Source organism: Peromyscus californicus, unplaced genomic scaffold (assembly GCF_007827085.1).
Source record: "Peromyscus californicus insignis strain IS unplaced genomic scaffold, ASM782708v3 Scaffold_4__1_contigs__length_199733344, whole genome shotgun sequence".
In the NCBI taxonomy this organism is placed as follows: domain Eukaryota; kingdom Metazoa; phylum Chordata; class Mammalia; order Rodentia; family Cricetidae; genus Peromyscus; species Peromyscus californicus.
In genome coordinates this window covers 105,398,795-105,425,150 of record NW_026294562.1, presented here as the reverse complement: position 1 = coordinate 105,425,150, position 26,356 = coordinate 105,398,795, and the positions used below count along the sequence as shown (strand labels likewise).

General features: G+C 43.3%; 1 protein-coding gene across 2 annotated transcripts in view; it reads left to right on the top strand.

Annotated features, from left to right (window-relative positions):
• The first annotated feature begins 7,567 nt into the window (after nucleotides 1–7,567).
• The window catches only part of Ints4 (integrator complex subunit 4), a 75,973-nt gene continuing 57,184 nt past the window's right edge, over nucleotides 7,568–26,356 (top strand). Inside the window, exons 1-4 of one of the 2 annotated variants that reach the window (XM_052763203.1) lie at nucleotides 7,568–7,718; nucleotides 11,616–11,810; nucleotides 14,511–14,628; nucleotides 20,722–20,828. In XM_052763203.1, the coding sequence (XP_052619163.1) occupies nucleotides 7,665–7,718; nucleotides 11,616–11,810; nucleotides 14,511–14,628; nucleotides 20,722–20,828 (474 nt within the window). In that variant the 5' untranslated portion in view covers nucleotides 7,568–7,664. The remainder of the gene's footprint in view (nucleotides 7,719–11,615; nucleotides 11,811–14,510; nucleotides 14,629–20,721; nucleotides 20,829–26,356) is intronic. The other variant, XM_052763202.1, reaches the window with a different exon arrangement.

Sequence of the window (26,356 nt, the reverse complement as noted above, 5' to 3'; positions counted from 1 at the left end):
GCCACCACCACCTGGCCTCTTCTTAACAAAAAAGAAAAAATAAAAAAGAAGAGGAAGGAGGAGGAGGAGGAGGAGGAGGAGGAGGAGGAGGAGGAGGAGGAAGAAGAAGAAGAAGAAGAAGAAGAAGAAGAAGAAGAAGAAGAAGAAGAAGAAGAAGAAGAGTAAAAGTATCAACAACAAAATTCAAGATATCTAGGTGGTAGTGGCACATGCCCTTAATCCCAGCGCTCAGGAGGCAGAGGCTGGTGGATTTTTGTGAGTTCAAGGCCAGCCTGGTTTACAAAGTGAGTTCTAAGACAGCCAGGGCTGTTACAAGAGAAACCCTCAAAAAAACAAACCAAACTAACCCAAACAAACAAACAAACAAACAAAATCCAAAAAAAAAAAATGTTCAAGATAGTATGTTTCAGCTGTGCAATGGTGGTACACGCCTTTAATCCCAGCACTCCGGAGGCAGAGACAGGCAGATTTCTGTGATCAAGGCCAGACTGGTCTATAGAGCGAGTTCCAGGACAGGCCCCAAAGCTACACAGAGGAACCCTGTCTTGAAAAATAAAAACAAACAAACAAACAAAAAGATAGTATATTTCTTTTTTTAAAAAAATATTTATTTCATGTACATTCGTGTTTCGCCTGCATGTATGTCTGTGTGAAGGTGTTGGGTCCCCTGAAACTGGAGTTACAGACAGGTATGAGCTGCCATATGGGTGCTGGGAATTGAACCTGGGTCCTCTGGAAAAACAGCCACTACTCTTAACCACTGAGACACCTCTCCACTTCTCTCTCTCTCTCCCCGTCCCCGTGTGTGTGTGTGTGTGTGTGTGTGTGTGTGTGTGTGTGTGTGTGTGTGTTTTGCCTGTATGTATGTCTGTGTGAGGGTGTTGGATCCTAGAATTACAGACAGTAGTGACCTGCCATGTGGGTGCTGGGAATTAAACCTGGGACCCCTGGAAGAACAGTCAGTGCTCTTAACTGCTGAGCCATCTCTCCAGCCCCAGTATGTTTCTTTTATGTGTAAGACTTTGCATATCTGCTTTACTAACTAAAGAAAATGGCAGAGCTGGAAGATGAAAACTTCAGACAATGCTAAACACAGCTGCAATACTCCAAAGGAAAAACGCAAAGAGGTAAAAATCTCTGTAGTTTGCCCTCATTGAGACATCCTAGTTCAAAGCACTGCACCAAGTTTTTTGGGTTTGGGGTTTTTTTGTTTGTTTCCAGGTGCACACTGTTAACCTAGGGTAGCCATCCTTTTCAATTCCTGTTTATTCTCCATCCTTCCCTGTCTCCCAGCACTAACTCGCCTCTGCCCTTTCCCACTGTGCAGAGTCCTCTGTAATACTGTCCTAAGACACAACGGACCCAGTCCGTTCCTGTCCGTTATCTGTCGGTCAGTGTTGGTTCCTTCCCCGTCACTGTAAACAGATACTTGACAAAAAGCAACTTAAGGGAAGAGCGGTTTGTTTTAGCTGGTTTGGGAGGTGGAGAGGTTTAGTCCACTATGGCAGTGAGCCCAGCTGAGGCTGTGGCAGAGGGAGGGTTAGGGACTGATTACAGCAGTCAGGAAACAGAGCCAGGCCACTCAACCTGGTTCCCCAGGCATCCATTTCCTCTAATTAGGCCTCCTAAAGGTTCCACAACTTCTCAAACAGCTCACTAGGTGCTTTAGGAACCAAGTGGTCTAACACGTGAGCCTGTGGTGGACATACCACGGCCAAGTCATGGAAGTCAGAATAAGGCAAGAGGAAGAGACTGGTGACAAGCAGGCCTGAGAGAAAATACTGCTTTTTATGTGTGTCCACCAGAGGGCATCCATTCCAGAAGGGGTTCTAAAAACTTAAATGGACACAATGGTCCAACCTATGGGTGTCAGTCAGTCTTTTTGACCAGTTCCTTGCACGCTTGCTTAATGAAGTAATGAATGAGCAAAATGCTACAAAGGCAGATTGGAGGCTAGGGATGGGTTCTACAGTACGGACTTCTTCCCATCGCAGCTAATCTTGCCACTGATCTGCGTCTCACCTGTCCATAGCAAAGACTGATGCTTAGCTCCTGAAAGTGCATCATTTTGCAGGGGACTCTCTTTTAGAAACAAGGTCTCATGTAATGTAGGCTGGCCTCCAAATTGCTATGTAGCTGAGGATGACCTTGAACTCCTTATTCTCCTGGTTCTACCTCCCAAACACTGGTATTATAGGCAAGTGCCACCACATCTGGTTCCTTTGGGGATGCTGTGGATTGAACAGAGGGCTTCATGCATGATAGACACACAGCCTACAACGGAGCTACCTCTCCATCCCATGAGCACTCTGTGGTGGCAGATTTATTGCACTGCAAATCAGTTCGCTCTGCTAACTGTGACAAACTGTTGGGAGACAGTCTGTCATTTCTGAGCAAATGGCATGGACAGCTTTGTTTGTGGGTGTTTACAAATCTGCTGAGAGGCTAGAAGCAGATTTACTTTACACAATGGGGTAATAAACTAGTATATCCCTCCATTCTTAGAGTTATTTCGGGGTGATATGACTCTCTCCCATAGGTTCGAAGGCAGATTTGTTTCGGGACAGTATAATCAAGTCTTTTTCCAAAGGGCAGGTGCACATTAATGCTTAAGTCGAATCTATTATATTGTTACTTCTGCCATATTCTGCTGGCAATTTTTATTGCCAACCAAAATTCAAAGGCTGGGAAGATAGAGTCTACCTTTCCTTTCTTTTCTTTCTTTCTTTTTTCTTTCTTTCTTTCTTTCTTTCTTTCTTTCTTTCTTTCTTTCTTTCTTTTTCTTTTTTTTTTAATGACCTGGGTCTTACTTAGTGGCCAGAAACTCCCTATATAAACCAGACTGGTCTCGGACTCTCACAGAAATCTGCATACCTCCGCCTCTGGAGTGCTGAGATTAAAGGTGTGTGTCACCACATCCAGATGAGCCTATCTTTTAATGAAAGAAGTCTCAAAGTCACATTGCCAGGGTTAAACATAGAGCTCACAGCAGGATTGTTACTGAGTGCACACATGTAAATACACACACAGCGAAGTCCAAAGAAAATGATGCTTTTGTACTTTTTACACAAAGAACAATACATTTGTGAAGGAATGAGGAGAATTGAAGATATAGACTAGGGTGGCAAGCTCTAGAGACATTCCTCAGAGATCTATCAGGGTAGAAGTGGAAGCTCATGGAAGAGAAGGGCTACTTCACAGTTTACTCCGATTCACTACAGTTCCAATTGCCAGTCTCTGGTGAGTAAAACTTGGGATGTGAATGACATCCCTCCTATAGTATTCATTGGCATGGCTTTTTACAAAGGTAGGTGTGTGTGTGTGTGTGTGTGTGTGTGTGTGTGTGTGTGTGTGTGTGTGTTGTGTCCCCTAATAAACTTGCCCGAGGATCAGAGGACAGAGCCAGCCACTAGATTAGACACAGAGGCCAGACAGTGGTGGCACACACCCTTAATCCTATCACTCAGGAGGCAGAGATCTCTGTGAGTTCAAGGCCACACTGGAACCAGAGCCAGGCAGTGGTGGCACACACCCTTAATCCTATCACTCAGGAGGCAGAGATCTCTGTGAGTTCAAGGCCACACTGGAACCAGAGCCAGGCAGTGGTGGCACACACCCTTAATCCTATCACTCAGGAGGCAGAGATCTCTGTGAGTTCAAGGCCACACTGGAACCAGAGCCAGGCAGTGGTGGCACACACCCTTAATCCTATCACTCAGGAGGCAGAGATCTCTGTGAGTTCAAGGCCACACTGGAACCAGAGCCAGGCAGTGGTGGCACACACCCTTAATCCTATCACTCAGGAGGCAGAGATCTCTGTGAGTTCAAGGCCACACTGGAACCAGAGCCAGGCAGTGGTGGCACACACCCTTAATCCCAGTACTGGGAAGCTCACACACCTTTAATCCCAGGAAGGGGACATGGCTGGGAGGAGAAAGGTAGATAAGGCGTGAGGAAACGGGAACTAAAGCGCTTCAGCTGAGACCCTTTAGGGTGAAGACTAAAAGGATTTCAGTCAGAGGATTCGTGGAGTTGGTGAGGTAATCGATGGCGGTTGTGGCTTGCTCTGCTTCTCTGATCTTTCAGCTTTTACCTCAATATCTGTTACAAGGTTTTTATTAAAAGACCATCTAAGGCCGGGCGGTGGTGGCGCAGGCCTTTAATCCCAGCACTCGGGAGGCAGAGCCAGGCGGATCTCTGTGAGTTCGAGGCCAGCCTGGTCTCCAAAGCGAGTTCCAGGAAAGGCGCAAAGCTACGCAGAGAAACCCTGTCTCGAAAAAACAAAAACAAAACAAAAAAAAGACCATCTAAGATTTGAACAACGTGTGTGTGTGTGTATGTGTGTGTGTGTTCACTCGCGTGCGAGACCACTTTTGAGGCAGGTACTCTCACTGGACTTGGGCCTTATACTTGGCTAGGCTGACTGTCCAATAAGCTCTGTTTGTCTTTGACTCCCTAGTACTGAGGATGATCCACACCGCTGTGCCTGGCTTTTATATGGCTGCAGAGATTCCAATGTGCAGCAGGTCCATAACTGATTGAGCCATCTCCTTCTTTACGTGTGTATGCACATGCATGTGGAGGCCAGAAAACAATCCTGGGTGTCCTTCCTTCAAATGACCAGGACCTAAATTTAGACCTCCAGTACCCAGCACTGGGTGTAGCAAAGTGTTAAGGACACCACTGGGATTTAGAGTCAGTCTAGCCAAAACTGTAGCGAGAATTTTAATTGGTCTTAAAAACCTGGAGTCAGGGCTGGAGAGATGGCTCAGAGGTTGGGAGCACTGGTTGCTCTTCCTGAGGACCCAAGTTCAATTCCCAGCACCCATATGATAGTTCATAACTATCTGTGACTCCAGTTCCAGGGGTTCTGACACCTTCACATAGACACACATACAGACACACAAATCCACATGGAAATAAAGGAATCACTTTAAAAAAAAAAACACCTGGAGTCAGATATTGGGGTAAATATCTTCTCTGAAAGATCAGAGAAGTAAAGGAGCAGCCAAAGTCTCCTCTTAGCTCCACAACTACTCAGACAGAAAAGGTGGCAAGCTCCTCTCTCTGCCCAGCCTTATCACTCCCTGTCTCCTGGCTGTACAGACCTCCAGACCTCTATGGTTAACTGGTGGCTAGCACCATCCTGTGATCTTCGGGCAAGCTTTATTTGTTAGAGCACAAACAGAATATCCCCACAAAAACCAGCACTGTTTCAAGAAGTAAGGTGGAACTGGCAGAGGAAGACACCCAACATTGACCTTTGGCTTCTACACCTAGCCACGGACACACCGCTCATACACACAAGGGTCTCACCTGTTAATTTAGTGTTTGCCACCAATTTGAGGAGCTGAAACCTTCAAAAACCTTCGGCTTAGGTGCTGCTTTAAAAATACGGGAGGCTTCATGAATTTGCATGGGTCGTCTTTGCACAGAGGCCAGGCTAAGCTCAGGGTCATTCCACCTCTATGATGTTGTTGAAGCAAGTGTTTATTCATTTACTCCTTTATTTTGAGGCTGCTTTGTTTCCTATCTGTAGGATGGCCTTGAATTCACTATGTACTGAGATGGGCTTGAGTTCCAGATTGTCCTCTCTCTTCTACCTCCTGGGTGCTGCAATTACAGCTGTGGGTCACCACACATTGTTTTGTTTTTATTTGTGTTTGGCAGACAAAAGAATGGGTTTCAGTATGACATTTTCATAAATATGTCATTATACTTTGACCGTGTATTCATTTCTTGAATTACTACTTTTAGTTTCAGTTTTTTTTAAAGATGTATTTATTTATTATGTATGCAGTGTTCTGCATGCCAGAAGAGGGCGCCAGATCTCATAACAAATGGTTGTGAGCGACCATGTGGGTGCTGGGAACTGAACTCAGGACCTTTGGAAGAACAGCCAGGGCTCTTAACCCCTGAGCCATCTCTCCAGCCCAGTTTCAGTTTTTCTTAATTTAACACATAAAATAATAGTTGGCACAGACTTGCCTTAAACTTGTTATAAAGCTCAGGCTAGCCCAGAAGAGATCCTCCTACCTCAGTCTCCCTGGGGTTAGGAGGACAGGTATAAACTCATCCAGTTAGTAGTTTTAGAGTTACTAGCGACATGGATTTGACAGGATATCCAAATATTGGAATGGTAAGAACAGCTAATATTTATTCAAGGTACTGTTTGCTAATTATTTCCTTTGACATATTGTATGCTCTGTTGTCTCTGAAGTCGGAGATGCCGTCTTTTTCTCTGGAAAATGTACTCTCTTAAAGTTAGATGAAAAAATCCTAAGGAAAGTTGACCCTTCTAAACCATATTCCTTTATCCAGCACATTTTGGTTGCTCTGTAACAATCTATTTAGGTATCTCTTTCCACTTAGACTATAGGATAAAGACAATCTTTTGCTGGGTGGTGCTGGTTCACACCTTTAGTCCCAGCACTAGTGAGGCAGAGGCAGGCGGATCTCTGTGAGTTCGAGACCAGCCTGGTCTACAGAGCGATTTCCAGGACAGCCAGAGCTACACAGAGAAACCCGACCCGATCTCGGAAAACAAAACAAAACAAAAAGAAGGAAAAAGACAATCTTTCATGTGTTTTGGGTCCTCTATAACTACTAATCTCCTGTCTCCTCCCCTAAATATCCCACATTAACTTTTTTTTTGCGGGGGGTGGGTTGTAAAACTTGACAGTACCACATACATTCGCTTACAGGCTGTTCTTGTTTCTGGATTGTTTTATTCCATTGTAAACATGTTTTTGTCAGGTTAGGTATTATCAGTATGTTTTTAGTGGAGGTCACTTGTTCAAATACCAGAGCCTTACAGGCGCTTTTGGCTTCATCCTCAGTCTCAAGATTCTTTTCACTCTTCCACAGCTATCAGAGGAAGTGTTAGTCTCTTCTCCAGAGAAGAGAACTTCAGGGAACACTCTGACAGTTCTGACAGAGGCTTGGTCCCCGGAAGGATCACCAGCATACTTAAATCTTCCCTTGTAGAGTAGTATCATTTAGGAAAATGATCTTAAACCTTTCATTAATTCTACGGGAAGCTTTTTGGCTTTATTGTGCGTGTGTGTGTTTCAAAATTAATGGTATTGTGGTTTTCTTTCTTTTTTCTTCTGAGACAGGGTTTCTCTTTGTAACCACTCTGGCTGTCCTGGATCTCACTCCATAGACCAGGCTGGCCTCGAACTCTCGGAGATCCGCCTGCTCTGCCTCCCAAGTGCTGGGATTAAAGGCGTGTGCCACCACCGCCCGGCTATTTCTTATTGATGGGTAACTTCTGAATTACTGCAAATAAGGAAAATGAACTTCAGGGGAAAGTTTGAACTAAGACTGTAGCAGGAGACCTCCACGGGAGACGGAACTTCAGCTCCGCCTGGAGAACGCAGCTCCTCCTGGAGAACACAGCTCCGGGTTTTGCCTCCAGCTCCGGACCGCCCCGCCTCAGGCTTTGACTCCGCCCAGCTTTCAGGACGCGCCCAGACTTCCGGCTCCGCTGGAGACAAGGCAGCCAATCGACTCACAGGGCGGCCGGGCAGTCGAGCTTGCGGAAGCGGCCTCTCTATCCGCGAACCCCACTGCCTTGTGGGATTGCGGCGGAATTCGGTGTGCCGGAGAGGTTTTGCACAGCTCTTTCAGAAACTACGGAAGCCCAGAGTGCCCGTGCAGCCATGGCGGCGCACCTTAAAAAGCGGGTGTATGAGGAGTTCACTAAAGTGGTTCAGGTAAGCTCTGGCAGGAACGGTCGTGGACCGGTCGGCGCGGGAAGGTTGTCCTCACCCCACGCTGTTCTCCAGATAGGCGCCTAAGCTTGTGTAACCGGCTCAGGTTCAGGCTCTCAGGCTGCAGGTCAGGGGGTGTGTTAGGTCGAGGCCGCTGGTCTCATGTGGAGTCTGACTTCTTTATTTTGGAGTTCTGGGGGTAGAATTCAGGGTCCTAAGCATGCTCAGCAAGCACTTTACCTCTGAGTCACACTCCCAGCCCACTTTGAAAACAAAACAAAAGACAACAAACAAAATTATTAGGAGAAAGAAAGTGCTGTATAATTTTAAAAACTCTTCTCCGTTACCTTATTTTAATCTCTCACAGTTTGGTCGTGCCAGATCCGGTTACATTTGCATCCCTCTGTCCTCGGCTGGTGGCCGAATCCCTCCTAACTCTTGTTCCCTACTTTCATAGACAAGGTGGGCTATATGCAAAGCTCTAAGGGGCTGGTCAAGGGGTCTGTAGAATTCAAGCCCCAGACAAAGCAGGCGAGGGTCACAGGACGGCTACACCGTCAGCCTCCCTCGGAGTTTTCTAAAGATAGGTAGACCAACCCGGTCAGAACTGTCAGTGTGCTCTCCAGTATGTCTGTAGAAGAGGCAGACCTTCATTCTGCATCTCAGATTTCCTCATGTATACAGATACATATAAAATAAGATGCAGAATTGAGAAAATTTATTTTTTATTGTTTGGTAGTAGTGGGCATTGAACCTAGGACCTCCTCATGGACGCTGAGGCCCGTGTTCTACCACCGAGCTGCAGACCCAGCTCACTTGAGGATTTTGTTAAAATGCAGATTCTATTCAATAGGTCGGTGAGGTGAGACACAATATGTATTTCTGACCAGCTCCCAGTTTATGCCAGCGAATCACCCGCATTCTTTGATCTTTAGGCAGAACAGTACCATTTAGGAAAATGATTCTTTTAATTTTTTATTTATTTATTTATTTTTTGAGAGACCAGGCTGTTCTTGAACATGCAGAAATCAGCCTGCCTCTGCCTCCCAAGTGCCAGGATTAAAGGCATGCATCACCATGTCTGTTGGAAAATGATTGTTAAACCTTTTATTCATTCATTAATTCAACAGGAGGGATTTTATTTATATTTTTAAATACTTGAGTGATTTCAGTGTACCACGTATGGTGGGAAGCCTTCGGCTACAAAGTCTAATATGCATCAGAGGGCCTGCCTCTTGGGAGCACATAGCTGGTGAGCCAGACAGTGCATCTATGTCCCTGGAACTGGAGTTAGACAGCTGTGAGCCACCAGGTGGGTGCTGGGAATTGAACCTGGGTCCTCTGCAAGAACAAGTGCTAGTAACCCTCAGCCATCTCTGCAGGCCCAACTTTTTTTTTTTTTTAAAGACAAGGTCTGAGCCAGGTGGTGGTGGCTCAAGCCTTTAGTCCCAGCACACAGGATGCAGAGGCAGGTGGATTTCTGTGAATTTGAGGCCAGTGTAGTCTACAGAGCAAGTTCCAGGACAGCCAGGGCTACACAGAGAAACTCTGTCTTGAAAAACAAAAATCCAACCAACCAACCAAACAAACACAAAGTCTCATCGAGCCCAGGTGCCTCAAACTTGCTATGTAGCTGAGGTTGACTTTTAGCTTCTAAACCTGCCTCCACATCCTGGTTTATGCAGGGCTGGGGATTGAACCTAGGGACTTGAGCATGCTAGGCATTACTCTCCAAACTGAGCTACATTCCCAGCAGCCTCTTATAATAGCTTTGACTGAGAGTTGGCGTTAATATTTTGGTGTTCCTTTTCTGTGAAATTAGTTCTGAACTTTGAACGAATCAAGGGTCAGAAAGCTTGTCAGAGCTCCTCCATCTTTGGCTTCCTGTATTCCTCCCTCTTTCCTCCTCCCTCCCTTCCCTTTCTTCATTAAAGATTTATTTTTATTGGTGTGTATGTCTGTGTGAATGTATTCCATGTGTTTGCATGCCTGTGGAAGGCAGAAGAAGGTGTCAGATCACTGGAGCTGGAGTTAGACAGACAGACAGACATATTTGTGAGCCACCTGACCCAGGTGCTGAGAACTGAACTTAGGTCCTCCGAACGAGCGGCAAGTGCTCTTAACCAGTAAACCATCTCTCTAGCCCCACCATATTTTCTTTCTGTTGTGGTAAATATAGTATCGTAAGCTTGCCAGCTTAACAGGGTTTGTTTGTTTGTTTGTCTGCCTGTTTTGCTTTCTTTTTTTAAGGTAGAGGCATTCAGAGCATTTACTTTGTTATATAGTGTCACTTCTCTCCCACATTCCTTTCGTAGCATGCCATGTTTCTACACATCTCTGAACTTTTGTAGTTGTCTATTTTACACAAAATGTATGCCATTCTTCATTACTTTTTATCCTATACTGAGTGACCTTGTGTTTTTGCTTCACAACTTGATTGAAAGTTCAACAAGAGGTTAGTTTCTTCTGCTTCCATGCTGCTCTGTTGTGCTATTTGATCTCATCACCCTGCACTGCTGTACTTGCCTGTGTGAAGCTCAATCCTACTAAGTCTTAACAATAGAAACCCAGAGTCAGATATGAGGGTGAAAGCTGAAAGATCAGAGAAGCAGAGCAGCAGCCACCAGAGAGTTCTTACCTCTACCGGTGCTCAGACCGAATCCTGTCTCCATCTCCCTAGTTCTGGAATTAGAGGTGTGAGCCTCCCATGTGTTGGAATCAAAAGCTTGATCCTCCCAAGTGCTGGGATCAAAGGCATGATCCTCCCAAGTATTGGGATTAAAGGTGTATGCCACCACTGCCTGGCCTCTATGGTTAACTAGTGGGTAGCTCAGCCCTCTGATCTCCAGGCAAGCTTTATTTGTCAGAACACAAACAAAATATCATACAACACCAGTGTATGTGTCCTCACCAGTATGTGTTCCTTGATGGCAGAAATAATAGGACCTGGCTCCCTAAAATGTTACAATGGCAGATATTATTCCCTTCTTTACATACCCGCTGTGGCAAAAATTCACTCCTTGATTTTGAGCCAGCTGCAATCCAGGTAACACTGAGAACTAAATTTGTGTTTTAGAGCCCCTCTTCTGTCTCCCGAATGCTGGGGTTGCAGGTGTGTACACCCAGCTGTCAGAAAAACTCATTTTAAAATTTTGTATGCATAGTTACCATAGAGTGATGAAATGAAACCTTTGTGTTCCAGTGGTTTTTCTTTGTTACGAAAATGAGGAGAGAGAGGAAACCGGTGTGTGTTTGGTGCTTATCATATGTATGTACAGTAAAAATAGAATAGGTTTCTCACATAACCCCTTGAAATGGTATTGGGATGCTCTTCTTATAAATGAGAAAGCCTCACCTAGCTAGTAGTGTATAATTCTTTGGACTTCAAAGCCACTTTTTTTCATATTATATAATGTACCTGACTAGAATTTTCCTGATAGAGCAAATTTGAGAGATCATTGCCGCCTACACTAAAGTAATATATTAGAGAGTAAAGAAAATGAGTGATTATGACATTTTTCCATGCCTGCCTATTTTGTTAGGACTTGAGGAACCTACAGTGATAGGTTCCCTTTTATACAAACTTAAACATTTTTTAATATTTACTTATTTTGTGCAATTGTGTGTGTGTGTGTGTGTGTGTGTGTGTGTGTGTGTGTAAGTGTGTAAGAGCTGGTTCTTTTTCCACCATGTGGGTTCTGGTGCTGGAACTCAGGTCATTGTCAGGCTTGGCGGCAAGCACTTTTACCCACTGGGCCATCCACTGGCCCCATGATGCTGTATTTCTAAAGTTCTATTAGCTAAGCCTGTGTGTTAGGAAGGAAAGATTATTTCCACCAAATGAACCCAAGTTAAATTTGCAGACGGTTTTCACATCTTACCTTCTTTACTGTCTTACAGCAGCAGCAGGAGGAAATCGCTACCAAGAAGCTCCGACTAACAAAACCAAGTAAATCAGCTGCTCTCCACATCGATCTGTGTAAAGCCACCTCCCCAGCAGATGCCTTGCAGTACCTACTCCAGTTTGCCAGAAAGCCTGTCGAGGCAGAAAGCGTGGAGGGGGTAGTTAGGATTCTCTTGGAACATTATTATAAGGTAAGAACCTGTGCCGTGTCTGCCTGTGGAATGAGTTAATGTTGCAGAGAAGCAGGAAGGTTTTCATTCATATTCTAGGCACCATGGATACTGAGATTAAAATGAGGTATATGCTATCCTCAGGGGCTTGCAGGATAGTAAGTGGAGACAGGCATGTAAATGACATGCTCAAAGGACTGTGAGTTCTGTGTGTAGAGGAGTGAGAACACAAAGACTATCAGCCATGTCTCTTTTCTGTTCTGGAATGTACTGTGCCCATCATCCTGCTGTTCCCTGTTTAAGGCCTTCATGCCTACTGTAATAGACCTCTTACTTTGTTTTTAAGCTAAAGTGGCATTTTTTTCCTCTTTATAGAATGCCTTGCTGTGCAACCTAGAGTGGCATCAGATCCCCTAGAACTGGAGTTATAAATAGTGAGCTACCATTGGTAATCAAGCCCAGGTCTTCTACGAGAGGAGCAAGTGCTCTTAGCCACCTAGCCATCTCTCTAGCTCCTATTTATATTCATTTTTGTAATGAGTGTGTCTTTATACTACCTCTGGATGGTTTCAAAGCACTTTCTCTTTCTCTTCACTTATACCTTAAGATTAACTGTACAAAAATGATGTTCCAGAAGTAATGTGCATACTAAATGGCATAGCAGTCGGGGTTTTAGGTCTTCTGACCATATCTGTTTTCCGTTCCCTTGCTTTGGGCCTGGTTGTGTCTGTTGCTTCCTTAGAAACTAGATGAGCTGGTTGTGGTGCATGCCTGTAATCCCAGTGCTGAGAAGGTGGAGACAGGGAGATGGAGATTGCAGCCAGCCTGAGCTACACCGTGAGCTTCAGGACTGTAGAAGTCGTGGCCTGTAGAAGCAGACCTTGTCTCAGAAAACCAAAAACCAGGCCAGGGAGGTTGTTTCAGTGGGGTAAAGGTGCTTGCTATATAAATGTGACTACTTGAATTGAATTCCCAGAAGCCACATGACAGCTGGATGCTGTCAGGGCAGTGGTAGCGCACGCCTTTAATCCCAGCACTCAGGAGGCAAAGGCAGGTGGATCTTTGAGTTTGAGACCATCCTAGTCTACAGAGTGAGTTCCAGGACAGCCAGGGCTGCACAGAAAAACCCTGTCTCAAAAAGCCAAAGCAAACTAACCAGCCAATCAACCAACCAGACAGACAGACAAGCAGGAAGCTGGATGCTGTGGCACACCTGTAATCCCAGCACTCCTATGGAGAAATGGAGGCAAAAGCAGGGAACCACCGAGCGGTTTGTAGGCCAGCTAGCTTGCGGTATGTAGTACAACAGAGAGGAGCGACCCAGCTCAACACGGTGGAAGCAGTGAACCAGCTCTGGGAAGTTGTCTTCTGACCGCCACCCGTGTACCTGCATACATGTGTGCACACATAAATAAATAGATGGGAAGTGAAAAACACAACCACAACCAAAAATATGTAGGTGAGGTGTGGGGTGGTTGTGATCACATTTGGATGGCAGTTTGATTTTTCCAACCCAAACTTAAATACTTTTGTCATTGGTATAGAAAGATTACTTAATGTCAACACTGATAAGGCACCCCTCCTCCAATTTCATATATATTCATTTATCATCTTTTCAGCATTGGGTATTGTGCCACATACTTAATTATACAGTGTGGTGAAGAAAGGGACGACATATTCTTTTGTGTCTTAGGGAGAAATTTCTTAGCACAGCAATCTTAGAGGTTAATCTCCTAATTTTCAGGCTAAAATGAGCAGACATCTTATTTTTTTTCTCCCTTGCAGATCTGTCTTCAGTCAGTTGCACTTTTCTATCCCAACTTTCTAATCAGGATCTGGTGATCCACACAAGTTGGTGATGTAGAGTTTTTTCTAGTGATAACAGTGGCAGCTGTCACTCCCACTCTCCAGCAGTGATGCTGAGTGTCCAGTGCCAGCCTTGGTGGTGGGGGAAATGTCTGCAACATCCAACACTGACTGAATAGTGGAGATAAGGTACTTTTAATGTCAAATGCACATTTTTTAGTTTAGAAGTTAACGACATCATGGAGATGTAAAAATTTCCATTTACAGTATTGAGTGTTACATTGGCAGAGTGAAACTCTCTTGAGGTGTATGAGTTAATTTTTCAGAATGAAGCCCTAGAATAGTTGGATCTTTGAATATCCTTTGGGATGTCAGTTTCATGTATACTGTGTGTTTGATAGCTAAGAGTGGATTATCAAATGACTGTAGACGAATTTCTAAGCGGTCTTATTAAATAAAAAATACGGAGCCAAATACAGGAGTGAAAGCCTTAGAGATCAGGGAAATAGGAATAGCCACCAGCTAACCTTACCTCACCACACCACAGCTTCCAAGTGCCACGACTTCCTGTCTACCCAGGCTTTTATTGCCTTGTTATTCTGCCTTCTCATTGGCTCTTAGCCCAACTACCTCACTTCCTTGTCACTGCCTGTCTGTACAGACCTCCAGGTCTCTATGGTTGGTACTGGGATTAAAGGCATGTGTCACCACCTTGACTCTGTTCCCTAGTGTGGGCTTGAACACACAGGGACCCTGCTTGCCAAGTGATAGGATTAAGGGCGTATGCTACCACTGCCTGATTTTTACGTTTACTTAAAATGGCTTACTCTTTCCTCTGATCTCCAGGCAAACTTTATTTATTAACATACAAATAAAATATCATCACAAATGACAATTGCTTTTTTTTTCCTCTAGGAAAATGATCCATCTGTGAGACTGAAAATTGCATCTTTGTTGGGATTATTATCAAAGACTGCAGGATTCTCTCCAGACTGCATAATGGATGATGCCATTAACATACTACAGAATGAAAGTAAGTTGCAACTTAAAAGCTGTATAGTCAGAGAAGAAATTTCTAGTTTTTATGTAGAGAATTTACAACAAAGGTTTGTGTTGGTTGTTATTAAAAGGAACATTTTATTTACCTTTTTTTTTTAAGATAGAGTCTTGACTGGGTGGTGTGGTGCACACCTTTAATCCAAGCACTCAGGAGGCAGAGGTAGGCAGATCTCTGTGAGTTTGAGGCCAACCTTGTCTACAGTTCCAGAACAACCAGGGTGGTTACAAAGAGAAACCCTGTCTGGAAAAGCCACCAAAAAGAAAAAAAAAAAAAAATTGGGTCTTACTCTAGCCCAGGCTATCCTGCAACTCACTAGGTACCCAAGATGACCTGAAACTTGAAATAGTCCTCAGTCTGAGTCCCCTGGCATAAGCCACACTCCTTGTTCTTCAAAAGGAATTTGAAGATGGTTCAATAGAGATATGTACATGTATTTGTATTAGGGCTAAAATGCCATTTTATGATAGGGCTGTAGCTCAGTTGTGGAGTGCTTGCTTAACATTCATGAAGCTGTGGGTTTCGTCTCCATCACTGCATAAACTGTGCAGGTTATAGCTCAGTTGTAAAGTGTGTGTCTAGAATATATGAAGTCCTAGGTATGATCCCCTATGATCACATAAACTGCACCTGGTGGCTCACCATGTAATCCTAGCACTTGGAGGTAGAGGCGGGAGACTCAAAAGTTTAGAGACATCCTTGCCTGCATAGGGAGTTCAAGGTCAGACTGGGCTAGAGACTGTCTCAAAAAAAAAGTGTTTCTATTTTCTGTCTATAGCTTTATCTTAATAACTTTCATCTGTGACTTCTTCAAAGTGCTGTATATTTATAACAACTTATTTAACATAGAAGGTAGATATTACTATCTCTTTAAAAAATAATTCCAAGTATTTTTTTTTGGTTTTGTTTTTTTGTTTGTTTGCTTGTTTTTGTTCTTTTGTTGTTTTGGTGTTTTTGAGACGTGGTCTTACTATGTAGCTCTGGCTGGCCTTGAACTCTCTATGTAGACCATATGGGCCTCACACTTACAGAGATCTGCCTGCTTCCTTCTCCAAGTGCTAGGGATTAAAGGTGAACATCACCAAGCCTGGTTCTAAATACATACATACATACATATATATGTATATATGTATACCTATAGATATGGTTTGGGTTTTTTTTTTTTTTTTTTTTTTTTTTATTTATTTTTTGAGACAAGGTTTCTCTGTGTAGCTTTGGAGCCTTTCCTGGAACTCACTCTGTAGCTCAGGCTGGCCTCACACTCACAAGATCCGCCTGCCTCTGCCTCCCAAGTGCTGGGATTAAAGGCGTGCACCACCACTGCTCGGCTCTAAATATATTTTAAAAATATTTTTTATGTATGTGTTTTTGTGTGTATGTGCACATGTGTGTGTGTACCCATGGAGGCCAGAAGATGACATCAGATCCCTGCAGCTGAAGTTACAGATAATTGTGAGCTGCCTGATGTGGCTGCTGAGACTTGAACTCAGGCCCTCTGCAAGAGCAGCAAGCACTCTTAACTGCTGAGCTCTCTCTAGCTCCTAGTGTCCCTGTTTTACATATAGGTAAAGAAAAGCTCAATGAAGTTACATAATTTGTTCAGGGCTACATGGTATGTGGCAGAGTTGACTCGTGGTGTTGGCAGAACTGAGAACTCAGTGAAGTGTCCTTTCTTTTTTCTTTTTTTCCTCCTGTTTTTGGCTTTTTGAGACAGGGTCTCACTATGTAGCCCTGGCTGTCCTAGAACTCACTCTGTAGACCAGCCTGGCCTTGAACTCACAGTGATCCTCCTGCCTCTGCCTCCTGAGTGCTGGGATTAAAGGCATGTGACACCACTGTCTTTTTTATATACTATCTTTAACTGGAAATATTTAAGGGTCTTCATCAGTGTACTATTGCTGTGAAGAGACACCATGACCTCGGCAACTCTCTTTTTTTGACGTCAGCAACTCTTTTAAAGGAAAGCATTTAATTGGAGCTTGCTTACAGTTTCAGAGGTTAGTCCATAATCTTCATGGTAGGAAGCATGGCAGCAGGCAGACATGGTGCTGGAGAAGTAGCTGAATGTTCTACATCCAGATCTCCAGGCATCTGGAAGAGAGAAAGCCTCTAAACCTGGCTTGGGCTTTTGAAACCTCAAAGTGTATCCCCAGTGATACTTCCTCCATCAAGGCCACACCTACTGCAACATATAGTACCACTCCCTAAGTATTAAAATATATGAGCCTATGGGGGCCATTCTTATTCCACCACATTCCACTCTCTGGCCCCTGTAGGCTTGTAGCCATAGCAAAATGTAAAAACACATTCAGTCCAACTTCAAAAGTCCTCATAGTCTATCTCAGTTTCAATACTGTTTAGAAAGCCAAAATTCAAAGTCTCTTCTAAGACTCAAGGCAATCTCTTAACTGTAACCTTCATAAAATCAAAGTGAAAATGTAGGTCACATACTTTTAACATACAATGGCACAGGATATACATTACCATTCCAAAAGGGAGGAAAGGGAGCATAGTGAGGAAATACTGGATCAAAGCAAGACCGAAAACCAGCCGGACAAACTCTAAACTCTGCATCTCCATGTCTGATGTCCCTTTTCAGCTCTCCTTTCAGCTTTGTTGACTATAACTTCTTTCTCTTGGGCTGGTTCCACTCCCTGCTAGCTCTCCCTGGCAGGTGTGGTGGTTTGAATAGCCTCCATAGACTCTTGTGTTTGAATGCTTGGCCCATAGGGAGTGACACTATTAGAGGGGTTGTTGGAGGAAGTGTGTCACTGTGGGGTCAGGCTTTGAAGTCTCATATACTTAAGCTATGTGATACACATTCTCCTGCTGCTGCCTGAGGATCAAGGTGTAGGACTCTCGGCTCCTTCTCTCGCTCCATGTCTGCCTGCACACCACCATGCTTCATGCCATGATAATAATGGACTAATAATGGACTCTGAAACTGTAAGCCAGCCTCCATTAAATGTTTTCCTTTAGAAGAGTTGCTATGATTATGATGTCTCTTCACAGCAATAGAAATCCTAACTAAGACAGCAGGTATCCCTTGACTCTGCCATTTCTTTTTTTTTTTTTTTTTTGGTTTTTCGAGACAGGGTTTCTCTGTGTAGCTTTGCGCCTCTCCTGGAACTCACTTGGTAGCCCAGGCTGGCCTCGAACTCACAGAGATCCGCCTGGCTCTGCCTCCCGAGTGCTGGGATTAAAGGCGTGCGCCACCACTGCCCGGCGACTCTGCCATTTCTAATATCTTGGGGTCTCCAGGATTTACTTTCACAACTTCAGGCAATGGCCTCTCTTGGGCCTCCATGTAGGGACACCTCCAACACATGCCTGGTCTCAGCAGCATTCTGTAGCCACAGAGGGAGATTTCATAACCCCTTTCTTGCATCCTTAACTCTAAATCCAGAACTACATGCTGAAGCTGCCAAGTTCTTCTGCTTCCTAAGGCTGGAACTTGGCCCCCTCATTCAAATACCTTTTCACCAACTTTCTATTGTTGATGATTTCCTTTACTCCTTAAGCTTTTCTTTAATTCCTTTTTACAAGTTGGAAGCTTAGCTGGGTGAAGTCTTGCCCTGAGGCCACCATACTCCTTTTATTTCATTTATCATCAGGCTTTTCTTTAAACATTTTATCTCCTTGAGCACTGGACTTAGCTTCATTAAACTTCCTGGTGCTCCTTTTCTCCTTAAACTGTGCATTTTGTATTTTTCCATGCTCAGCTTGCTCCTTTTCATTATAGATCTGCAAAAGAATGGCCACTCATAACCGCCTGCAATAGTCAGGCTGTCTTGAAATCTCCTCTGCCAATGCCATTAATCCAAAACTCTTCAATTTAGCCTCAGGCAGAATTTTTGGACAAGAGCTGAAAGCAGCCACATTCTTTGCTAAAATATCACAAGAATGGGTCTCTAGGCCGTTTACTAATATTCATCTCTGAAACCTCTTGAGTCGGGCTGCAATAATCTACACTGTTCTCAGCACCACTGTTTTCCATAGTCCTACTAGTATGGCCCATTAAGCCCTGCTTAAAATGTTCAAGTGCTTCCTAATCCAAAGTCCACATTCCACCAATAGGCAGCTTGGTCATGCTTATCACAGCAATACCCTACTCCTGATAGCAACTCTTCAACTTCTTAGTCAGTGGGTTTTTTGTTTTGTTTTGAGTTTTTCAAGATGGGGTTTCTCTGTGTAACAGTCCTGTCTGTTCTGGAACTCACTTTGGAGATTGCCCAGCTTTAGTCTATTGCTGTGAAGAGGCACCATGACCACAGCAACTCTTATAACAGAAAACATTTGATTTTAACTTGCTTACAGTTTCAGAGGTTTAGTTCATTATCATCATGGTGGGAAGCAGGTGACATGGTGCTGGAGAAGTAGAGTTTTACATCCAGATCCACAGGCAACAGGAAGAGAGCCACTGGACTTGGCTTGGGCTTTTGAAACCTCAAAGCCCACTCCCAGTGACACACTTCCTCCAAAAAGGCCATACCTCCTAATCCTTTCAAATAGTCACTCCCTAAGCATTCAAATATATGAGCCTATAGGGACCATTCTTTCAAATAGTCACTCCCTAAGCATTCAAATGTATGAGCCCATAGGGACCATTCTTATTCTAACCACCACAGAGAGTTTTGATATTAACCCTATCCTAGCCTTTAAAAGAGACTCTGATTATACAACGTCCATGGCTAGTTTATTTATATATTTATTTTGCTAAGTCTTCTAATCCTGTCTCTTAATCATTTCTTAGAGATTTAATCTATCCTCCTTCTGAGTTTTAAGTTTCTGGCATACCAAGATGTACGGGGGATAGAACAGGACAGAACCACAGAGATCATGTAGTTGAACTCAGTGAAGTTACTACTAAAATCAACTTGATGTTTGTGGACACCACAGATAAAGAGGCTCCTAGTTATTCAGCATACTGTATACTTTGTTCCAAGAGTGTGATTCATACTCTCTACTAAAAGTTTTTCATTTTAGTTCAGCATATATATGAGGGCTATAATTCCTTGGCAAGCACTGGATGAGGACATTGAGATATAGTATATACTTGCTTCTTCAGAGCTTATTGTACCATGCATAATGACACAAAAAGAGTGTTTTAGAGAATTATAGTTAGTGGACTGTGGAAGCAAAGCTGAGGATGAGATCTATGCTAACTGGGAGAATCTAGAACCACTGAGTGAAGAGGTAGGTTTGTGTGCTGGCTGGTTTTGTGTGTCACCCTGACACAGGCTAGAGTCATCAGAAAGGAAGAAGCCTCAATTGAGGAAATGCCTCCTTGAGATCCAGCTGTAAGGCATCAGTGAGGGAAGGCCCAGCCCATGGTGGGTGGTACCATGCCTAGGCAGGTGGTCCTGGGTTCTGTAAGAAAGCAGGGGAAGCAAGCCAGTAAGCAGCACCCCTCCATGGCCTCTGCATAACTCCTGCCTCCAGGTCCTGCCCTGTTTGAGTTCCTGTCCTGACTTCCTTCAGTGGTGAACAGCAATGCTGAGGTGTAAGCCTAATAAACCCTTTCCTCCTCAACTTGCTTTTTGGTCCTGGTGTTTTCTCGCAGCAATAGAAACCCTAACTAACAGTTTGTAAAGCAGGTATGTTTGTAACAGATTGTAAAGTCAGGTATGGTGGCCCATGCTCATAGTCCTAGAAGGGAGGAGGACCTAGAACTCAAGGTTATCCTTAGCTACTTGGTGTGTTCCAGGCCAGCCTGGAATGTGAGAGGTAGAGGAGAGTAATGCAAAGGAGAGGACATGGCAATAAAAAGCAGAGCTGGGAATGCTCATTCAAGAGATACATAAGGAACTGAATAGTTTTTTTGACATCTCAGCAGGGAGCAGTAAGATACTTCAGAGTCAAAGGTTAGCCTCATCCCATGGAAGTCTCAAATTTTCAAGACCAAATTCCTTTGGATATTTAGCTTTTAGTTCAAGGGATGAAAGATTAGGCAGTAGGATCTATGTGACAAAAATTAATAAATAAGAATCTATGTTCCTTATCAAAGTAAATTAGTGTTGGCAATGATCTCTTTTGAAGTTTTGTAACTCAGCCTTTTCTCTTTCCTAGAGTCTCATCAAGTCCTAGCTCAACTGTTAGACACGTTGCTTGCAATTGGCAGTAAACTGCCAGAAAATCAAGCTACCCAGGTGCGATTAGTGGATGTAGCCTGCAAGGTAAGAATATAATGCTCTTCATTCTCAAACAAAGAGGCGGCTAGAGCTTTGTGAGATCTGCCCAGTGCAGTCTTCAGAGAGAGAAGTATAGGACTCTCAGTGATGGTGAAAGTGCTCTTTTTAGTCCTGGTGTTGGGTAGAAATAAAGCTAAGTGCTGTAGTAATTAATTCTTTAAAACAAACACATTTGTGTGTTTATTGGGTGGGGGACATATTGGAAGTCAGAGGACACCTTGTAGGAGTTGGCTTTCTCCGTTCGCCTTGTGTGTTTTTGAGATTGGTGTTGAACCTGCTCCAGAGCCTCTACTCACCGAGCCAACCTTCTGGTCCTACTGTAATGATTCTTAGGAGAAATCCTGGTACCTTGGATTAAAGCGGTGGAAAGATGGAAGATGTGGGTAGATTTTGAGAATTATTTAGAAAGTAGTCTTAAATTGATTGATTTAGTGTATTTATTTGTTTATTTTCCTGACCTGACCAGACTGTCCTGGAACTTGCTCTGTAGACCAGCTTGGCCTCAAACTCACTGAGTGTCACTTGTCTATGCCTCCTAAGTATTAAGATGAAGTCATGTAACACCACACCCAACCTGTTTTTATTTTTGACATTGACTACTACTGTTACTAAAGATGTGATTTGGTTGCTCACTCTGTTAATGTAAAAAATGATGGCACTTTGTGGCCTGACAAAGTGTATAACAGACAGTTAGCCCCTGGTTCTCTTTTTAAAAATTTGTATGTAGTTGAGGAGGTACATTTGCCTCTGTGTGCACGTGTAAGTAAGAGGTCAATGTCAGGTATCCTTGCTTTGTTGCTCTCTACTTTATTTTTGAGACAAGGTCTTTTACTTGGGGTTGTCTCTTTTGGCCTGTGAGCCCCTAGGACCACCTGTCTCTGCCCCTACTGCACTGGGGTTGAAGGTGCACTGGGATGCCACTACCAGGGGGATTGGAACTCAGGTCTCCATGCTTGTGGAACAATCGGTGTACTCACTGAGCCATTGCCCCAGCTCCACTTGGCAGTTTGTAATGATGGTGGCTATGATGTAAGAAGTGACCTGTAGGGGAAGGATATCATCATGACTTGTATTTGTTGCCTGAAGGCAATGATTCAGTGTGCTAAGATTGAGTAATATGTTGGTTATGTGTCATTGTTGCCTAGTTACCTTAATAGAGGCTAGAAGGTTTTAGTTCATTTGGAAATCTCATGAAGTATGTGTAACAGTTGTGACAGACCTTTCAGGGGCTGATTCAGTTAGCAGTTTGGTTAGGAAAAATGATGCTTCCATACTAAATATAAATAAGTCACTTAAAAAAACTAATAACAGTCATTCTGTGCCTCATTTCTGGGTTTTACTTTTGTGTTCCAGTATCATATTTTCATGGATATTTTTAGCACTTATATGTGGGGCATTGTGGAGACGTAAGAGTAGGGTTTAACATTTTAAAAAACATTGCTGCTGTGTGTGTGTTAGGGCATGTACAGAGGTCAAGATGACAACTCTGTGAGTTGGTTCTCTCCTCCCACCATTATGTGGATTCCAAGGATTGAACTCAGTTTGCTAGGCTTTAAGGCAAGCAAGCACCTTTAACCTGCTAACCCATCTCACCAGCCCTCACATTTTTCTTTTCTTAGATAATATGCAGGCAAAGAATTAACTGAAGTAAAATGCTTGATGGAATATTTCTGGATTTTTTTTTCTGTGCTGAGATTTGAATCCAAGGCTTCAGGCATGGTAGGCAAGACTTCTACTAGTGAGTTACACACTCAGCCCTTGAGTGAGCCATTTTTACAAAGGGGATCCCCATGCTGAGAGCCCAGGTTCTTGAAAAGGAGCTTTCTCATGAAATTTCCTTTGTCTCTTGCCCATGTTAACCTATGGGATTGAAACAAAAGTTAAGTATTCTAAACACTTACTCTGTGTATCAGGTAATACTTCCCTGATATTTATGAAACAATGTGTTCATTTTTTACTTTGCTTAGAATACTTGATTTTTTTTTTTTTTTTTTTTTTTTTGGTTTTTCGAGACAGGGTTTCTCTGTGTAGCTTTGCGCCTTTCCTGGATCTCGCGCTGTAGACCAGGTTGGCCTCGAACTCACAGAGATCCGCCTGGCTCTGCCTCCCGAGTGCTGGGATTAAAGGCTTGCGCCACCACCGCCTGGCGATTTTTTTTTTTTTTTAAACTCCAAGTTTGGGTCAGGGATGAGGCTTGCCTACCATGCACTGTGCCCTCACATTGATTTCCGACATTGTAAAACAAAACAAAATAAAACCTCAGATTTATAGAATGATTGCAAATATAGTCATAAAGGATTTTTTTTCCCTTGAGCCATTTGAAAGTAAGCTGTCCACATGATGCCTCATTGATCTAGAGTACTTATAAAGATTCTCAATAGTGCCATCAGAATCAGCACTAACCGTGGTGTATAGCTAATATGTAACCTCCAGGCACTGGGATTGTCCTCCATAATGTCTCTTAGCAAAAGGATTGAGCTGGATGTGGTGGCACATGCTTTTAGTCCCAACACTCAGGAGGCAGAGGCAGGAGGATCTCTGCTGTGGGATGTTCTGTATGGCAAATGTGTTGCTCTGATTGGTTGGTAAATAAATCACTGATTGGCCCGTGGCCAGGCAGGAAGTATAGGCGGACAAGGAGGAGAATAAAGCTGGGAAGTGGAAGGCTGAGTCAGAGAGACACTGCCAGCTGCCACCATGACAAACAGCATGTGAAGATGCCGGTAAGCCACGAGCCATGTGGCAAGGTATAGATTAATGGAAATGGATTAATTTAAGCTGTAAGAACAGTCAGCAAGAAGCCTGCCACGGCCATACAGTTTGTAACCAATATAAGTCTCTGTGTTTACTTGGCTGGGTTTGAGCGGCTGTTGGACTGGCAGGTGAGAGAGATTTGTCCTGACTGTGGGCTAGGCAGGAAAACTCTAGCTACACTGGATGTGGTGGCACATGCTTTTAGTCCCAGCACTCAGGAGACAGAGGCAGGAGGATCTCTGAGTTCGAGACCAGCCTGGTCTACAGAGCAAGTTCCAGGACAGCTAAGGCTGGCTACACAGAGAAACCCTGTCTCAAAAAAGAAAAAGAAAGAAAGAAAAAGGATAGGTTCAGAATAACTTTAACTGTCATATGTTAATAGTTGTCTTGAATTTGGAATAATTCCTGAGTATTTCCTTGATTTTATAACTTTGAAATTTTGATAATTTAGGGACCATTACTTTGTAGAACGTCCTTGAATTTGTATTTACCTGATAACTTCTCTTGATTGTATTAAAACTGCCTTGTCTTTTGTCTTTGACGAAACTGCCATAGCCCTGAAGCAGTTACCACTGCATAGGATTAGGGACACATTACTTTCGTTACTCAGTACTGATAATGTTTACTGATCATTGCTTCACTGGTATCTGCTTGCCTTCTTCACTGTAAAGTTATTCTTTTCCCGTTGAAATTAGTATTTCGTGGAGAGATACTTTGAAATTGTGTATTCTGATGCCAAAGTTTCAGTTTATATCAGTTTTGAATTTATTGTTTCTACTCTGGAATGTAATCTCTTACTGTTATTTCTCCAATTTGACCAAGTGGGCCCTCTTCAAGCTTGTGTGTGTGTCTTTTTGACTTCTCAGTACTGTTCATTAATAGTTCATTTGGGAATTGATAGAGTAAGATATTCTACATACATCTTGTGCTTTGTCTGCTCTAGCCCTGGTAGCAGCTTCTCTCTAAAAGAAGCCTTGATTTCCTCTAGTAGAGAATCATAGTGTCTGGAGATTTGTCTCCTATGTGGTTCTAGATCCTGCCAAATTGCTAGTCAATACTAACTGTCACGGTCGGTCGTTTAGCTGTGCCATTCTGTTTAATTAATTATTGCTTGGTTGGTTACAGTGTTGGAAGGGATTGAACCTAGAGCCCATGCAAAGCTAGCCAAGTATTCTGCCACTGAGCTACAACCCTAGCCCTAACCCAGTTCTTCTTTACTTATGAAACTGGGCTTTGCTGAGGAGAGGAGTAGATGATTTCTGAGAATCCTTGAGAGACTGTGTTCCCACACCAGAGAGAGAGGGAAACGGAGTGACAGAGACATGGGACAGGGGCAGGGGCCGTGAAGGGAAACTGGTAGTGCATATTTCAAATCAGTGATTTCACACATAGAAAACAAGTGTAGACATTTTGGACTTGAAGGAAATAGGTAACCTGTTTGGGCAGTTGTATGTGTGGCTGTTACGTCTTGAAACTGTGTGGGTAACTTTTCACCTTCCTTACTGTTTTAGATGATGGAGCAACAGCGAATGTGAATACTATGGTTTAAGGAGGATAGTTATTTTTAATATATTTTCTTTCTAAACTGAGCTTTTTGATAGCCTGTGAGGAAGACAAGTGAGAAAGAAGCCTGCAGTCTGAGCCAGAACTCGACCAGACTACCCCGCCAGCTGTCAGAGCTGCAGTCTTTGTAAAGACATCTTGCCGTGTGTCCCTGCTAACCTGGATTTCATTATGGTGTCTAGCCTGGTCTCCTGTATGCAATCCGCCTATCTCAGCTCTGAGTGCTAGGATTACGAGCATATGCTGCCATACCCAGGTGCTTTGTCATTTTGACTATATATTCCATAATTAATTTTGTGATCTTTTTCATCCATTCTCTTCTCATTTTTTGTTGTGTGCTATAGTATTTTAATGTGAATCTCTTGACATCATGTTGTATTTCACAAGTGCTTCAGTAAATATCTCTAAATGATAAATATATTAAAGAATATTCAGGGTACAGCTGTAAGCAGTAACTCCTTAATATAGTATCCATTTGTATTAGTATTGCATTAATTGTACTAAATATACCCTTCTTGGAGTTTTCATTTTGTTTTAGATTAGGATCCAAAAGACCCACATACTACATGTGGACAGCCTTGAATTTCTTTCAGTCTCTAAGACTTTTTTTTTTTCTTTAAATGCCATTGAATCATTTGCCTTGTGGAAAGCCTACAGTCTATCTGTTTCGATTGCCCCGTTTGGTGTCATGTAAATATTAACAGTATCTTTAGCCCAGGGAGATGGCTCCTTGGGTAAGAGTGCTTGTCTTTAACCTGGTAACTTGAGTTCAATCCTCAGAGCCCGTAGTGAAGGGAAAGAACTGACTTTAAAAGCTGTCCTTTTACTTCCACATACATACTGTGACACGTGTACCACACTCACATGTGCACATACATACTGTGACACGTGTACCACACCCACATGTGCACATACATACTGTGACACGTGTACCACACCCACATGTGCACATACATACTGTGACACGTGTACCACACTCACATGTGCACATACATACTGTGACACGTGTACCACACTCACATGTGCACATCGCTCATCAACATAATAGTAATAAATACAAAAAGACAGTCAGCAAATCAAAGACAGTATCATCTTTACTTTCTGGTACAAGATATCCCAAGTTCTTCTACAGGGTCTCACTTTGTAGCCCTGCTGGCCTAGAACTCAATATGTAAGACCAGGCTGGCCTCAAATTT